This window comes from Planococcus citri, chromosome 2, assembly GCF_950023065.1.
Source record: "Planococcus citri chromosome 2, ihPlaCitr1.1, whole genome shotgun sequence".
Classification (NCBI taxonomy): Eukaryota; Metazoa; Arthropoda; class Insecta; order Hemiptera; family Pseudococcidae; genus Planococcus; species Planococcus citri.
In genome coordinates this window covers 12,095,179-12,112,579 of record NC_088678.1, presented here as the reverse complement: position 1 = coordinate 12,112,579, position 17,401 = coordinate 12,095,179, and the positions used below count along the sequence as shown (strand labels likewise).

Sequence of the window (17,401 nt, the reverse complement as noted above, 5' to 3'; positions counted from 1 at the left end):
ACGAACGAATTGATTCGTATGAGTGACTCGTTCGCGAACGAATCGATTCATTTCCTTAATTTTTGGTAAATCATTCACGAACGAATTAAATTACCTAATTTTTGGTGAATCATTCACGAACGAATTGAATCGTGTAAGTGACTCAATCGCGAACGAATTGATTCATAAATTAAAGAATTGACTGAAGGAAGAAGGTTTCGAAAATGTATATTTTGATAGGCGAAAGAGCTAGGTTTTTTTATGCGAGGAGTTTGATTTTTTTGGTTTCAAGATTTTTAGAATTTGGATGATGGTTTTTTGTTTTAGAAATTCCAGCTTCGAAAAAGAAAAACAAATGGGTCAGAATGAACTGACTACTGAGGGCAAATGCTTTTGAAAATTTGAATTTAGAAAAGTAAAAAAAGTATTATTTTTTATGCGAGGAGCTCATTTTTTTGATTTAAACATTTTTTGGAAGTAAATTATGGAAGCGAATCTGATCGAGAAATAGGATAATTTTCTTTAATTTTTCACAATCTATTTGTATGTAGGTAAGTACATAATATTAAGAAATTAAGGAATTTGCTTATTTCATAATTTATTCAAAAAATTATTTCGAGGCTCTGGCAAGGCAAGCACAGTACTGGTACGTCAGTACTTAGTCGCTCGATAGGTAATACATATTAATTTTTACTTGGGCGCGTTGACATCGGTAGATACCGTTCGTGTACCTGAACCTCTAAGATAGTTTTTCATTAAAAATACAGGTTGGCATATGATTGGTGGAATGTTATCATCTCAGTCCAACAACCAATCATGTGCTATCATTATTATCATTCACTGTGACCAACCGAAATTTATTTAGCAGAAAACTTTATTAGGGGTTCACGATATTTCTAGGCACCCTGTATCCCAAGGTTTATTACTTATTTTGATGAAGTCATATGACTATCTAACGTCATGAATTCAAGTAGGTACCTAGTCCAATTCTTAGTAACTTGAAGCAATAAAATAATAAAAAATATTAGACATATATTAATGATCTGAAACTTTTACGTCACAAATACATACATTGAAGCGGTTTTCGTTCTTAGATACTCATTATCAGTGTATTTCAAAACAAGGCCATGAATAATTTGTGTATCTAAGTAGGTATCCATATTATTACAATACCTACCTACTCATAGCACACGTATGACTATTTCATGAGTACCATACCTACCACCTACTTACCTAATTTAGTTTTCAAAGTATTATTTTTTTCATTTTCGCTATACTTAGTTAAAAGACCTCACTTACTTGTTAGAATACCTAATTGAATCATGAAGTACCGAATGATTGTTGCTTATATTTTCGTTACTGTCGAATTGTTTTTCGCAAATACTCTAGAAAATAATACCGAATTTTCCGAATGTGACAGCAAATTAATATCGAAAGATTTGGATCGTTCGAGTTCTCAAGCTAATGGATTTAGAAAAAAATGGATTTCGGAGCTGTTTCTCGAAGCGCAACAGAAATTTCGAATGGATTACAACGTGAACAATGAATGCAAAAGGGATTTCGAACGGTTTCAATTGCATCTGAAAAATCAATCTATGTGGGCAATTAAAAGTGAGTTCTGTATTGTACTATCTTACTCATATTTTTAAAAAGATTTTTTGGTTCATTGTGTTCTGCATTTCCACCTTTCCACAATTTTAAAAATTGCGAAAAAGAGGAATGAGTCGAGATTCAATCTATAGATTAGGCGACTAGACCTACTTGCCAACGTATTTTTTAGAAGGACTTGTCATGATCTTTTTTAGTGAAAGAATCATCAGAATGGCCGTTAGGTGGTATCCTTTCTGGCACAGTCAACTATATGGGAAATTACGACGAATGTTTGGATATTTCTTCACACGGGGTCAAAGGACAATACTGTCTCGTTGAAGTGATTTATAATTTTCCTCATGTATTACAACATGAAATCGTCGAAAAACCTGATGGAATGATTTCTGCTTGGGAAGTTATAACGATGGTAAAACAATCCATGAGTATTGAGTAATGAATTAGATAGGTATGGTAAGTCTTTGTCAATCTAATACATCGATGAACTTATGCTCGTAGTATGAAAAAAATCCGGCCAGAGTTGATCGAAAAAAATTAAAATTTGCTGTGTGCATACCTTCATCTTGCAAACCAAACGATGTGGAAGTTTCTCTTGACAAAACATTGGGTCCAATATTTGACACTCAAGGATTTCAAATATCGGTAAATGTGAGCCCTGTGTTTTGTAAGGTTAAGGTTAACGAAGAGATTACCTATCCTCAAGGATATTATATAGTTGGGTCAGTTACACTGTTGATCGAGTAAATAGTTCAGCTTCCTCATAAAAAATAATACCTATTATCTATCTCTATAATTTATTTAGGTGGTTGCTTATATCAATATTCTTACTTTCGATTGGTTCAACTATGTATGATACTTCAACTGCTGCTAATAATGATGGTAAGTAAGCGGGTATGAGAACAGAGCAGTGTTGATGCTTTAACTTAAATATGTACTTCAAAAAGTAGCCAAAGGAAAATTATTGGATCTGATCAGATCTGAACAAACTAATCTGATCAGAACTTGCATTTTGATTAAATGTATAGCCAGATCTTATATCCTGAGAATGTCCGGATCTGATCAGGTTTTTTTCTGATCTGAAAAATCAGATTTTATCAGCTCTAAAAGTAATGTACCTATTGAAATCTGATCTAAATCAATAATTTTCTGCTACGATATGTGTTTTTTAAATAACTTATATGTATAATCTTCTCTTGCACAAATTAGATGAACCAAGCAACAATTTTTTCAATCAAGCAACTGAAATATTTTCTATAACCAGAAATTTCAAAAACCTAATTAAAACAGAAGCTAAAGAATACGCTGCATTACATTTTCTCAAAATCGTCCACATGTCGGTTTTAATTTTCTACCATCGTTATTGCCATATCCTAGGGTATCCTACAACTAATGCTCTTGTAACGGAAGAAGTGCGTACCTAGAGTTTTGGTTTTTTTTTTTTTGTAAATTTTGACATTTTTATCTACCTACCTACTTATTGGGATTTTTACAGTTTTACAATACTCATGATTATGATTTCATCAATGTTATGCATATAGTGGATGTATTTTTTATGATTAGTGGATTTTTGACGTTTCATTCTCACCTAACATCAACTGCAAGAAACGGGAAGTTGTTATCATTTTTCAACGTTATGTTGAGATGGATAAGGTATATAATGCGCCTTGGCTTCGTAAACTTTGAAATGTTTTAATTTCAACAAATTCTTATAAGTAGGTACATACTTATAAAGGAATTATTTACAGAATGATTCCAGTGTTTGGTATTTTAATGTTATACATCATATTCATATTACCATACACCGGAGATGGTCCGTTATGGAATTACAAGATAACTAGAGAAGTTAACAATTGCATGCGAAGCTGGTGGGCCAGTTTGTTGGCAATCAATAACGTTGTTAGAACTGATCAACAAGTACGCCATGTTATAAATATGTACTTACATTCGGTATAGTCGGAAAGCCCACTTAAGGGCGTCTTAAGGAACCTTTCTCTAGCCCTTGTACTCAAAAAAAGTAGCCCTACTTACAAAATGATGGCCATTTCGATTGACAGGTCAGCCGAAATAGCGAATTTTGCTTTCCAACGTAGGACTTGCACAAAATTTTCCAAACCTTACTAAGGTAGACCCAAAGATCAGGCAAAAATTTATCACCCGTCAAAATTTCAAGTGCTAAAGTGCGTTTTTTGATTTTTGGTGAATTTTTGAAAATCAAATTTGAGTCAAAAGTGAGGGAAAAATCAAAATTTTACCAAATTGTTCAAGAAAGCTGAAATTTGGATTATAATTTATAGCCTATTTTGACATGCCAAATTGATTGGAAACTGTTTCAAACCGGTTTGAGCAGTTCTGGAGTCTGCAGTAGATTTTTGAAACTCGAAATTCCCACAAAATTTCACCAAAATGGAGTTGGAAAGCTGAAATTTAATTTCAATATGCTACAATGTCAACTGCAGGGGATTTCAAGTCGTTTTGGAGCCTCCAGCAACTTTTTGAAAATTCCTGGAGCCTCCATTAGATTTTTGAAACTTTAAATTTTCACAAAATTTTCATCAAATGGAGATGGAAAGCTGAAATTTACTGTACGCTCCAATTTTAACACCCTCTGAAATTAATTTAGTGAACATTGTAGAGGGTACTTGGGACTCCATGTTACCACTCTGGTAATGGTAAATTGATGCCCAGGCAGGTGGCAACACTGAACTAGCACAGCGCCATCTGGTGTGTTAGTTCAGCGGAGACGATGGCTGAGATTGCCGGAGCGAGCCGGCTCCCAGTTTACTTTTATTATTCTTGTTAAGTAGAGCTTTAACGCTGGCTTTATTCAACGTATAGGAAACGCCTTTAGCAGAATCTCTCTCTCTTTAGGGAATGGTATTTTATTGTAATTGTAGTAACATTCAATGTCTTGTACATTAATGAGTGGAATAAATACATCATAGAAATATCACTGTGTTTGTCTTCTGCTTGTTAATCTACAAAGTAGGGGAATTGAGAATAGGTAGTTACCTATCTTGTGGTATTCGAGGCCTATACGGCCGAGCAGGTCATTAAACATCTAGAAGGGTGGCAAGGTTAGTTCTAGGGCTTAATACCCTAAAATACCGAGATTTAACCCTTACAACACATAAGTATAATTAATTAACATCTGTGCTACATCCCATTGGATGCAACACTTTAATCATAAGTCCAGCACATGCTGTTTTTGGAGTCTTCTTATGGTTGTGCTGTTGTCCAATAGCATAATCAGCGTTGATATTTTCACGCTTTTCCAGACGGAGTTTATATTTTTCACTAATTTTTGTGATACTGGGTTTGACTGCTTTAATGTTGCAATGATTGTGAATGGACTGGTTCGTTGTAAACCATGGAGCTTCAGCAATACAGCGCAGGGTTTTATTTTGAAATTGTTGGATTATTTCGATGTTAGTGCCTTTGGCAGTGCCCCATAACTGGCATCCATACGTCCAAATTGGTTGAATTATACTTTTGTATAAGAGTAGTTTGTTTTCTAGCCTGATTCTCGCGAGTGGCAATTTATTTTGCCATGACAAAAGGTGAACAAATGAAAAAAAAAAAACTAGCAAAATGGCAAAATTTGGCCAATGAGCGACGAGCATTTGAATTTTGTCTGTTAAATTGCCACAATGGCAAAAATTCCAGCCAATGAGTGGCCAGACCTGATGAGATGTCACAAAACTGACAAAACGTGAACAAATAACTAGTTTTATTTTGCCACTGCGCGAATTGAGAGAGAAAGCTTGGATTTTCTACCCAATAACCAAAGCATTTTCTTGAATTTCAAATCCATTTCCTTTCTCTTTGTCTTCATAAATGAGTTTTCCATGTCATAGTCCTATCAAAATGCAAACCAAGGTATTTTACTGATTCTTTTATTGGCAACTCTGTACCATTCAGCCTAACTGGTAAAGTAGAGCATTTCTTCATTGTGAAGGTAATATTTGTAGATTTTGTGAGATTTACTTCAATATGCCACCTCTGTAACCATGCTTCAATATCTTGTAAATGATTCTGCATCTGCTGAGTAGCTCCCTTTATGCATTTGCTCCTGCTCAAAATTGCAGTATCATCTGCAAATGTGCACAAGACTGTCTCCTCATTAGTAGGGCCCAAATAGGGAAGTAGGCCCAGATGCCACAGGCCACACTTTGTCAAAGGCCTGCTGAATGTCAAGAAAGGAGGCAGCACAAACCTCTTTCCTTTCTAGAGAAGTGACAATTTCATATGTCACTCTATGTGCTTGCTCAACTGTGGAGTGCTTTTCTCTGAATCCAAATTGGTTTTTTGAGTACAAGGGCTAGAAATGTTCCTTAGGACTCCCCCTTTAAGAAAAAAGTTGTCCCGTTAGGATCGACGGAGGGGTTCAATAGATCCTTAAGCAGGGTCCCCAGCTAGTAAGGACTAATAAGGACTGAAAGGAATCCAGTTACATTTTGGCCTTTTTCATTTTTTTGCAAATGTATTTTGAGTATTGTTTTTTTTTTTTGGTTTTTGAATAAATCAGTTCTTTGTCTTCTCTGAAAAATGCCAAAATGTGGCTGGAACTCTTTCAGTTCTCATCAATTCAATTAATTCTTTGTGAAATTGATTGTGTTTTCACTTCACAGTGGAAAGTTATTGAATCCAATTAGATCTCATTAGATCCAAACAATCAATGGCTTCAATTTGATCTGACCTGACCAGATCCAATTTTTTTTTTTTTTTTTTAAAAAAAAGGGTTTATTTTGAATATTATTTACATCTTATAATTACTTATCCCTGCGGTGAGGGGGTGGGGCCTAAGCCCCGCCCCTTCCGCAGAGATAATATCAGTACAATCTTAAGTTTAAGGGGAGGGTGATGTATATTCTAATACTAAATGACAAACTTAATACTAAAATTTAGCTATAAAAACTATGTACAACTTAAACTAAGCCAAGATTAGGAGTGTTTCAATTTTGCTTAAAACTAGGAGGGGGAGGGGACGGTTCGGCCACCCAGTGGTCCTGGAGCCGAAGTGAGTGGGGGGCCCCAGTTTTGGTTGGGACTGCTGACCCACCCCCCCAGCACCAGGCCAAAGGCCCGGAGCTCCTAGGCAGTATCCCAGAATCGCTCCCACCACTTCGGGGTTGAGGGAGTGGTCACCCTAGGATGTAGCCCATTCCCCCCTTCCGCGGATTTGGAGCGACCCCCGACCCGTCTCCCATTTTGGGGTAGGCCTAGGAGGTCTCCGGGCACCACTGTACCCTTAACTACCTCAGAAAGAGATCTCCTAGAGCAGGATTGTCCAAAAGGATATTATTTCTTATGTGTGAAAGTGGGAACACTCGGTCCCACTTTACATAGTGGATAACGTTGCAGTAAATTTGAATGCTGAGAACGGACATATACCATAGGTTTCTTCCATCCTTCAGCTTAGGGTAGTGCTACAATAATATACATACATTGTACTATATAGATTAAATTAAATTAAATAAGATATATTTGGGGAGAATGTTTACTTTATTACATTGTTATATAATCTATTTACAAGTGCTATCAATTCGTTTTAGAGCGGGTGTTAGGGGAGGTCCAGTTACATACCTTGAGACCAGATCCAATTAGATCTGCTCAGACCTCATCAGATCCAACAAGGAACACCTGATTGGATCTTGATCATATCTGAAAATCAGCTTAAAGTCTTTTCTCTTAAGAAATTTGTAAATCATGAATATGTTTTTTGCTTAAGTCGATTCGATGCTTGAAATTCCAAATTTTAAAAAAGCAAAAAAATCAGAGTAATTTTTGGGAGGCTGGTAGGCAGTAGGTACAATTTTAGTAATTTGATGATTTCTCTACTCAAGTCTGATTATAAATTTCAACTACCTACTTAAGATTTCTGTCCTGAGTTTTAACACTCTGACATAACTAGGTACCTATACCTAATGCCAGAAAGTCAACATGATTTTTTTCCTGATTCTTAAAAGTCTGACACAATGTCAGAAAGTTAATTGATTTTTTTCCAATTTGCCAAAAAGTCCTGCTTTTTACAAAAATTACCTAACAATAATTATTCTTGCTTTTTTGTGGGATTGTTGAAAATTTTTGCTAAAGCTTCGTACCTGTTATAATACTCTCATTTTATATGTTATCCACAGTGCTTAATTTCCAGTTACTACATCTCATTGGATATTCAGTTGGCCATTATAGGAGTAATTATAGTTTACATTGCTTCAAAAAATGAAAGAAAAGGTATTCTTGCAACAGCCCTTTTGTTTGTGATCTCAATCATCATAACATTTTTCATTGCTTACCTAAACAGGTTTCATGGAACTTTAAAGCCTTACTTCAGGTAAGAAACGAAATCCACTCAACTTTGACTGGGTAACAATAAGTCAAGGGATATTTTTTTCTGCATCAAAGTTATATACCTATATTTTTAGTGTGGTGGAGGACATGAGAGCAGATAAAGAATTCACTGGCTTATACACCATACCATTTACCAGATGTGCACCTTACCTAATTGGATTCATGACCGCATATGTCGTTAAATTGATGACAGATAAAGGAAATAAATTCACCAATGTACGTGAGTTCAATGTTCTGAGAATGTAAAACTTTCATTTCAATAACATTATCTGTTATCGTTGTTCTGCTTTTCTGATTTTAGATCCAAATTTATTTATTTTTGTTCTTGTCTTTGTTGATAAGTGGAGCAAATCAGCAGTACGGGTGTTTGTTTTATAGATTTGGGAGAAAATACAACAGATACGAAAATGCTCTGTATGCTGCTTTGAGTCGCTCCTTATTTGTGACTTTTCACGCTACCTTTGCTTGTTTATATCTTACATCAGGATTGGGTAAGTAGATGAGAATAAAATACATTGTGAGAGAGCTCCCTGTAGGCTTACCAATGTGACAACAGGCAGGCATCCGGGAGAAGGCATAATTAGGAGATGGGTAACTTTAATCAAATGGGATCCTATACTGTGTTGACAGGAATATTTACAAAGCTGGTCGAATGGAAAGTATGGATTCCATTGGGTCGTCTTACATATTCAGTGTTTCTGCTCAATACAGTAATTCAGTTGTATCACTCTTCTATTCAAAAAGAACCAACTTCTGTTTTAGGTGTGAGAACTGTGGTAAGTAGGGTATACGAGCAATAAGCAAATGTTTTAAAATATTAAATTAAAATTTACTTAGGTACTCCAGATATGCTTTTTGAGTGTTTAAATTTTCAATCCACCTACTCCAACTTCTATTTTTTTTATTGTTTCATGATTCAGTTATGGTGGACATTAGGTGACATTATGTGCTCCTATGCAATTGGATTAGTTCTGCATTTATTCATCGAAGCTCCAGTTCTGAACTTGAAAATGATAATTAAAAGAAAATTATTTAGATCTGAGGTAAGTTACTTAGATGTTTACATACCTTCATATTTGCAATTTCATCTCAAAATCTCAAAAATACTCTATTTTTAAACCTACAACGATTTAATATGGGATGTTTTATGGAAAGTTTGCTGAGCCAGAACAGAAAGAAGACTGATTGACAAAAATGATGATTTGAACTTGAAAAGTACCTGCAACCTTAGTGTCTGATGTCTACATTTTCTGAAGATTGAAGGATTCATTTAGATACTGATGCGAGGTACTTCTCTACCTACAACCATACCTATACCTTAGCATCTCATCTTCCTCATTGTGCCCTAGTCCCTCAATCATCTCATTTACTAGCGTTTTATACAAACCATGAACCTATATGACAACGGTATTTTAAAAAAAATTAATTATTTTTCATTTCATTCAATAATACCTAACTTATTTACATTTATTAAGTGAGTACTTGTAATCAAACAAATAATTTACCTATCAAATTGTTTTCAAGTTGACCCTTTTCTGTGACATTATATTTTTCAAGAAAAAAAAATTCGCAATCAGTTGTTGCGTTTTATCAGCTAGGTGACTTTGCGGCATCATGAAGGGAAATGACGTAACAGTACAGTGTTCACATACTTAATTTATATGTATATCTCCTTATCATTATACTGTGGGCATTTTCGTCGTCTGTCAGTATAATTTTGGTTATTGATGATGTGAAGTAAATGGTGTTTTATTCAATTTTTATAAAATTCCTCTCATACTTGCCTGGTGTTCCATTGGAATTATTTTTTTATCATTCGTTGCAACTTGGTTCGCGCTTCATACCTAGACATCTGAAGTAAGTACTCATTTAATTTTTTGTCCATTTTTTGATCTTTGTAATAGTCCGGCATATGACAATAGGAGTAATTGCACCCCCCCCCCCGCCGATCCTCCGGGACACCTTTTTTCTTAAAGGGGACATTCTAAGGAACACTTTAATGCAAACTTGCCCAAAAAAAAGTTTGCCTTACTTACAAAATGGGGGCCATTTCGATTGACAGTTCAGCCGAAATCGCAGATTTTGCGTTTCAACATAGGACTTGCACGAAATTTTTCAAACTTTACAAAGGTAGATCGATAGATCATGCAAAAATTTATCATCTCTCAAAATTTCAAGTGCCAAAATGCCTTTTTCGATTTTTGGCGAATTTTTGAAAATCAAATTAAAGCCAAAAATGAGGGAAAAAAATCAAAATTTTACCAAATTGACCAAGAAAGCTGAAATTGAGGATATATCCTATTTTCGACATGCCAAATCGATTGGAAACGGTTTCAACCCGTTTTGAGCAGTTCTGGAGCCTCCAGCAGATTTTTGAAACTCGAAATTCTCACAAAATTTCATTAAGATGGAGTTGTAAAGCTGAAATTTACTCTAAAAACTAATTTCAATAGGTACGCTACAAAGTACTGCAGGTAAATTTCAAGTCGTTTTGGAGCCTCCAGCGACAATTGAAAATTCCTGAAGCCTCCAGCAGATGTTTGAAACTTTAAATTTTCTCAAAATTTCATCAAATGGAGATGGAAAGCTGAAATGTACACTACACTCCAATTTTAACACCCTGTGAAGACGACTTCAGGTGGGTTCAAGTCATTTTAGGGCCTCCAGCGACTTTTTTGAAAATTACTGGATCCTCCAGTGGATTTTTGAAACTTGAAATTTCACCAAATTTTCATCAAACTGAGATGGAGAGTCGAAATTCATTCTGAAAACTAATTTCAATACGCTACGAAGTTGACTGCTGGTGTATTTCAAAACGTTTTGGAGCCTTCAGCGACTTTTTGAAGGGCTGTATGGTGTTTTTTTTGAAATATTGAAATTTCCTAAAAGTAGCTCGAAGCTTCAAAACCATTTCAACCACCATGTAGTCTGTGAAGTAAACTTCAGCTTGCCAACTCCATTTGATAAATTAATGTTGGGGAAATTTCAAGTTTCAAAAATCTACTGGAGGCTCCAGTAATTTTCATAAAAGTCGCCGGAGGCTCTAAAATGACTTGAATCCACCTGAAGTCGTCTTCAGAGGGTGTTAAAATTGGAGTGTAGAGTAAATTTCAGCTTTCCATCTCCATTTGATGAAATTTTGTGAAAATTTAATGTTTCAAAAATCTGCTGAAGGCTCCAGTAATTTTCAAAAAAGTCGCTGGAGGCTCTGAAGTCGTCTTCAGAGGGTGTCAAAATTGGAGTGTAGAGTAAATTTCAGCTTTCCATCTCCATTTGATAAAATTTTGTGAAAATTTAAAGTTTCAAATATCTGCTGGAGGCTTCAGGAATTTTCAAAAAGTCGCTGGAGGCTCCAAAACGCCAAAAAATTCATCTACAATACTTCGTAGCGTATTGAAATTAGTTTTTAGAATAAATTTCAGCTTCACAACTCCAATTTGAGGGAATTTCGTGGGAATTTCGAGTTTCAAAAATCTGCTGGAGGCTTCAGAACTGCTCAAAACGAGTTGAAACCGTTTCCAATCGATTTGGCATGTCGAAAATAGGGTATATCCCAAACTTCAGCTTTCTTGGTCAATTTGGTAAAATTTTGATTTTTCCCCTCATTTTTGGCCAAAATTTGATTTTCAAAAATTCACCAAAAATCGAAAAACGCACTTCAGCACTTGAAATTTTGAGAGGTGATAAATTTTTGCATGATATTTCGATCTACCATTGTAAAGCTTGAAAAAGTTCGTGCAAGTTCTATGTTAAAACGCAAAATCTGCGATTTGGGCTGACCTGTCAATTAAAATGGCCGCCATTTTGTAAGTAAGGCCAACCTTTTTTTGGGCAAGTTTGCTTAAAAATGTTCCTTAGGAAGTCCCCTTTAAGAAAAAAATTGTCCCGGAGGACCGGCGGGGGGGGGGTGCAAGTACTCTTATTGTCATATGCCGGACTATAAGCATGTAAAACAAAATTGTGGTGGGAGGGTTCTATTCTGATTGGGGGGGGGTCTTACACTTTCGGCACAAATACCAATTAAATCCAATAGTCTTAAGGAAAAGTTCCAAGTTCGAAGTTGAAGTATTTCAAAAAAGCAAAGCTATATAATTCAAAAAATAGGGAGGGATGGGGGTCCGTTCAGATAAACAGAGGTCTCATTTTGATTAGGGGGGGGGGGGTTACATATCCGGCACAAGTATTAATATATGCAATGATTTTGAGTAAAAGTTCTGAGATTCTAAGAAATACATTTTTTATAGCAAGACAGAATGATTTTTTTAAAAAAACCCCTCCTCCTCCCAAGTCATAAATGAAGAATCGCTCGTCAAGAATACGCTCTAACCGCACCCCTTGTTGAAATTCATTCGATTTTTGGCGTATTTTTGAAAATAAAAGGGTCAAAAATACGTACCGAAAAATCAATATTTCAGAAAATTGACCTATAGAAAGCTGAAATTTGGTTTGTATAATATTTTCGATCACCTAAGTCGACAGTTCTAGAGCCTTGAGAGTGGATTTTTGGTTTCTCAAGTTTTAGAAAAAAAAAATTGATTGATTAAGGCGCATAACTAAAGTTTTAAAATATTTTTGTGCCAGTTCAAATCCAATATTTTCTCCAGGGATGGAGGTAAAAGTATTCTTGATTTTATTTTGAAGAATAAAAGAAGGAAAAAAATCAAAGTCTACTGGAGAACTCCATCCACGCGTTTACAATAATTGACGATTTTTCCTTAATCTTTTTTTTTGAAAAATAAACACCGAAGAAAATTTTAGATTTGAACCGACCCAAAAAAATATTGAAAACACGTGCCTAAATTGATCGAAAGGTCGCAAAGATGAAAAATTTCAGATCACATGGAGCTAAATTTCATTTTCAGACTGTTCACAGCAACTTTTTTTGGAAAAACTGAAAGGAGGCTCATGAATCGTTCGAAACCGTCACCAATCGACCGGAGAAGTAGAAAATCTGTTGCAAACCGAATTTCAGCTGCTGAAATTTTAATTTTTCTATCACTACCCCAAAGGGCATAGGTGAGTAAGAAGGGCGAATCGGCCCCCGGCACATACAATGTTGAAATTTTGGTGGTAGGTAGGTACCATCAAAGTACTTTAATCTGCCAAGTTACGGACCTGTATCTTGAGTGACTCTTGAGTAATGGGTTAATTACTCAAAAAGTCCTCAGACCTTTTTCTCCAGATTGGCTCGACCGATTTTTTTCAAACCTGGACCAGTGAGTAGCTATATACGAGAGGCTTCCATGAAAAAATGTTGAGTTCCCCCCCACCATTTTACCCCCCTCAAATACTCGACTCAAAATTTGAGTACCCTCCTTATCTATGAAGCATACTCGACACAATTTTTTAATTCACGTTTTTAGATACCTTATTGACTCAAGAAAAACATATCTTTTTTTCAGAAGTGTATCTCATTGGGGCCATAGTCAAAAACGAGGGGGAAATCAGTCATAAGGAACAAAAAAGGCCAAAAAACCCAATAATCCTCAACGCAACTGAGAAGCTGAAAGTTATTTTTTCAACAGATTACTTACTTTTTCGAGATAGAAAAAAACTATTACCAATAAGTATGCAATAAATCAATTGGACCCTCTATTTAGCTGCTGTGACCCCCCTCCCCCCTCTTTTTTGGGATTCAAAATAATCAAGGCAATATGGGTGTCATTTCCATATGATTCGAACCTCCTGAGCACGAATATGGTGTCAATTCTTTGATTAGAGGACCCTAAAGTCAGTTGACCCTTACGTTAGGCACTGCAGCCCCCCTCCTCTCTTATTTTTTGGGGTCCCGAACTTTTTAAACGAAGTGAACATCATTTTCAGACAAATCAAACTTGCTGAACACGAATATCACATCTAATATTTGATTAGAGGGCCCCAAGTGAATTGAGCCTAGGGTTGGGTCACTATACCCCTCCAATCCCATTTTTTTGAATCCACAAGTTTTTAGGAAATGTGCTTATTGTTTCCAGACGCGCGAATAAAATCGGCTGAACTTAAGGATTGGCGCCCTAACACCCTCCATATTTGTATGAAGTGAGGGAGAAAGCTTACTTCAAAAATGAATCACAGTCACACTCGCTATTCCTTTATTGAATGGTAACCTGACATCCTTGATATTAGTTGGGGTTGGAGTTTCGACTTCAACATGCCAAGAAAAACGTCATTGTGAAGTAATTATATCATTAGGTTATTTTTCTGCTCGTTGATACGAGTAAGGTAAAACATGTCTTTTTGTTTATACGAGTACCTACTATAGGAATTGGATTTTTTTTTCGTTCAAGGAATGATTTTAAAATATTTCATTCTGAAGCATGGATCTTCCCAATGAGACATTGGGGGAACTCTAATTATAAGATTATAGACATCATATTCGTGTTCAGCAAGTTTGATTTGTCTGAAAATGATGTTCACTTCGTTTAAAAAGTTCGGGACCCCAAAAAATAAGAGGGGAGGGGGGCTGCAGTGCCTAACGTAAGGGTCAACTGACTTTAGGGTCCTCTAATCAAAGAATTGACACCATATTCGTGCTCAGGAGGTTCGAATCATATGGAAATGACACCCATATTGCCTTGATTATTTTGAATCCCAAAAAAGAGGGGGGAGGGGGGTCACAGCAGCTAAATAGAGGGTCCAATTGATTTATTGCATACTTATTGGTAATAGTTTTTTTCTATCTCGAAAAAGTAAGTAATCTGTTGAAAAAATAACTTTCAGCTTCTCAGTTGCGTTGAGGATTATTGGGTTTTTTGGCCTTTTTTGTTCCTTATGACTGATTTCCCCCTCGTTTTTGACTATGGCCCCAATGAGATACACTTCTGAAAAAAAGATATGTTTTTCTTGAGTCAATAAGGTATCTAAAAACGTGAATTAAAAAATTGTGTCGAGTATGCTTCATAGATAAGGAGGGTACTCAAATTTTGAGTCGAGTATTTGAGGGGGGTAAAATGGTGGGGGGGAACTCAACATTTTTTCATGGAAGCCTCTCGTATATAGCTACTCACTGGTCCAGGTTTGAAAAAAATCGGTCGAGCCAATCTGGAGAAAAAGGTCTGAGGACTTTTTGAGTAATTAACCCATTACTCAAGAGTCACTCAAGATACAGGTCCGTAACTTGGCAGATTAAAGTACTTTGATGGTACCTACCTACCACCAAAATTTCAACATTGTATGTGCCGGGGGCCGATTCGCCCTTCTTACTCACCTATGCCCTTTGAATTTTCAAAAATTCTCCAAAAATCGAAAAATAAATTTCAGCACTTGAAATTTTGGTTGGTGGTATATTTCAGAATCTTCTTTAGATTCCCCCTTTCTTTCGGTTCAAAAATGTTTCAGTAAAAAGTCCTCCCCCCCCAAAAAAAATGACTGATCGAGAAACTCCGGTAAAAAATTAGTTCACAACAATTCTCTGCCACGTTCCATATCTAATTTAAAAAAATTTAAAAAGGAAAGATCAAGTTACCTCAGTGGATCCAAAGTTCAAATTATCGATTTCCTACCCAATTTTTCTGCTCAAGTTTTTGAAAAAAATGTTCGGAGCTGTTGAAATTTCACCTTGAATTTCAAACTGAAAATAGTGCCCAATCGTAGGTATTGTTATACTTTTACACGAGGCTAAAAAGTTTTACAAAAAATTTCTAGAATACAATGTAATATTCATTTTATTAAGTAAAATATGTAGGTACTTGAAAATAAGTTTAGAATACTTAATTTGAATAAATTGTTTATAGCCAGACACATACTTAATTGTATCGTAATTTTAGCAGAAATACATATAATGACCTACCTACGTACTTGAATAAAAATACGTAATTAAAAACGTACGAATTGGTAATTTAATGCAATGTACCTAGCAACACTTTCTTCTTCAGCATATTTACACAAAATTTAACGAATTAATCGAATTGCGTCAGTATAAATAGTGCGCATGAACTACAATTAATAAGTAGGTAGGTAGGTAGGTATAATTATTTTAATTCCTTCTTTACTTTCACGGAGGAGGGAACGAGGAGGGTTGTAAAAATTAACCGAACAAATGCAGCGTATAATTACCTAATTAATAGTGTGAAATGAAAGTTAGCCTCGTAGCTCGAACTTTTGGTAAACATCACAAAATTTATTCGTGTTTCGAAATTTATTTTTTTAGGAATTTCTACGTAAGATGATATTCCATTGAACATTTCGACGCCCCCTCCTTTCTCGTGAAAACGTTATTTCATTAATTAGGTAGGTACTCAGTAAGTAATTCTGTCATTCTTCAAGTTAGGTACCTAGTTGAATTGAAAAACGTTGTATTTTCACGATCTGAGACTTGTATGCATTGCTGACGACATATTTTTTTACTCAAAGTACACTTACACCGACAAATTTACGCATCTAAAACTTACAATATCTACATGCAATACTAAGAAGATCCTATAATTATACCTTGTAAAATAGGTATAATAACTATTTTTTTACATAAATTTGTCATCGAAGTGTTTTTTGAAATCATTTTTCATAACGTGATCACCATTCATGTTTTAGTGATTGTACGACGTACATATAATGAATTATTATATGATTTTGGCTTACTTCGTTATCGCTGGGTTGTGTTTCGTGAAATCCCTGGAAAATAATACCGAGTGTACTAAATATGAAAGTAAGTCAACCTCGAAATATGTCGATTATCAGTGTTCTCAGTCTGCTGAATCAGCATTTCCTAGAAGAAAATGGATTCCGCAACTGTTTCTCGAAGCGCAACAGAAATTTCGAATGGATCCGGGTGTGAATATCGAATGCAAAAAGGACTTCGAATTGTTCGAATCGCATTTGAGAAATCAATCCATTTGGGCGATCAAAAGTAAGTTGTAATGTTTTTAAATTTTACATGTTTTACAAGCAAAGAATCACAAAAATTTTTGAATTGAAAAAGGACCCCACAACATACCATCAGTATAAATTTAAGCTGCTGAAATTCATTTTTCATTTTTGGAAATTTTTTTAACATTTAGGCTCGGTTTAACCTCGGCGAAAAAAATCAAAATTGGATCAAATTCTTCTGAAAGGCAAAAAAGTGGATTGTACTTTATTCTTGACTTCTCGAGTTGATTGATGATAATTTCATGGTATTCTGGGGCTTCCAGTGGGTTTTTGGCGTTTCCAATTTCTGAAAAATTCCATAATAATAAGGTTAAAATCGAATTTAGACCCATAAACTGATAAAATAATAGATGGTCGTCTGCCAGGAATATACGTACGTATCTAATGACTGAGTTGACTGCGTGCACTACTGGTATACTTAATTATAGAACACACCAACTTACCCCACCTAGGATTTATGTAGAACACACAGAACTCAATAAGTTATCACACCAAATAGTTATAAATGCTTTTATTGTCATATGACACACATTCACACAATACAGTAACTGACTCAGAGTTTGGGGATTAAAACAAACATCAACTTGGGGGAATTAACTTATGT

At 35.4% G+C, this 17,401-nt stretch overlaps 1 protein-coding gene across 1 annotated transcript; it reads left to right on the top strand.

The window, feature by feature from the left end:
- Positions 1–1,170: 1,170 nt before the first annotated feature.
- On the top strand, positions 1,171–16,576 carry LOC135834678 (nose resistant to fluoxetine protein 6-like). The gene is made up of 14 exons (XM_065348624.1): positions 1,171–1,590; positions 1,785–1,996; positions 2,086–2,306; positions 2,390–2,466; positions 2,794–2,996; positions 3,080–3,237; positions 3,333–3,501; positions 7,725–7,918; positions 8,010–8,151; positions 8,237–8,426; positions 8,566–8,711; positions 8,856–8,978; positions 9,091–9,792; positions 16,462–16,576. The coding sequence occupies exons 1-13, from the start codon at positions 1,302–1,304 to the stop codon at positions 9,118–9,120; spliced, it is 2,154 nt and encodes a 717-aa protein (XP_065204696.1). The 5' UTR covers positions 1,171–1,301; the 3' UTR covers positions 9,121–9,792; positions 16,462–16,576.
- The last annotated feature ends 825 nt before the right edge of the window (positions 16,577–17,401 follow it).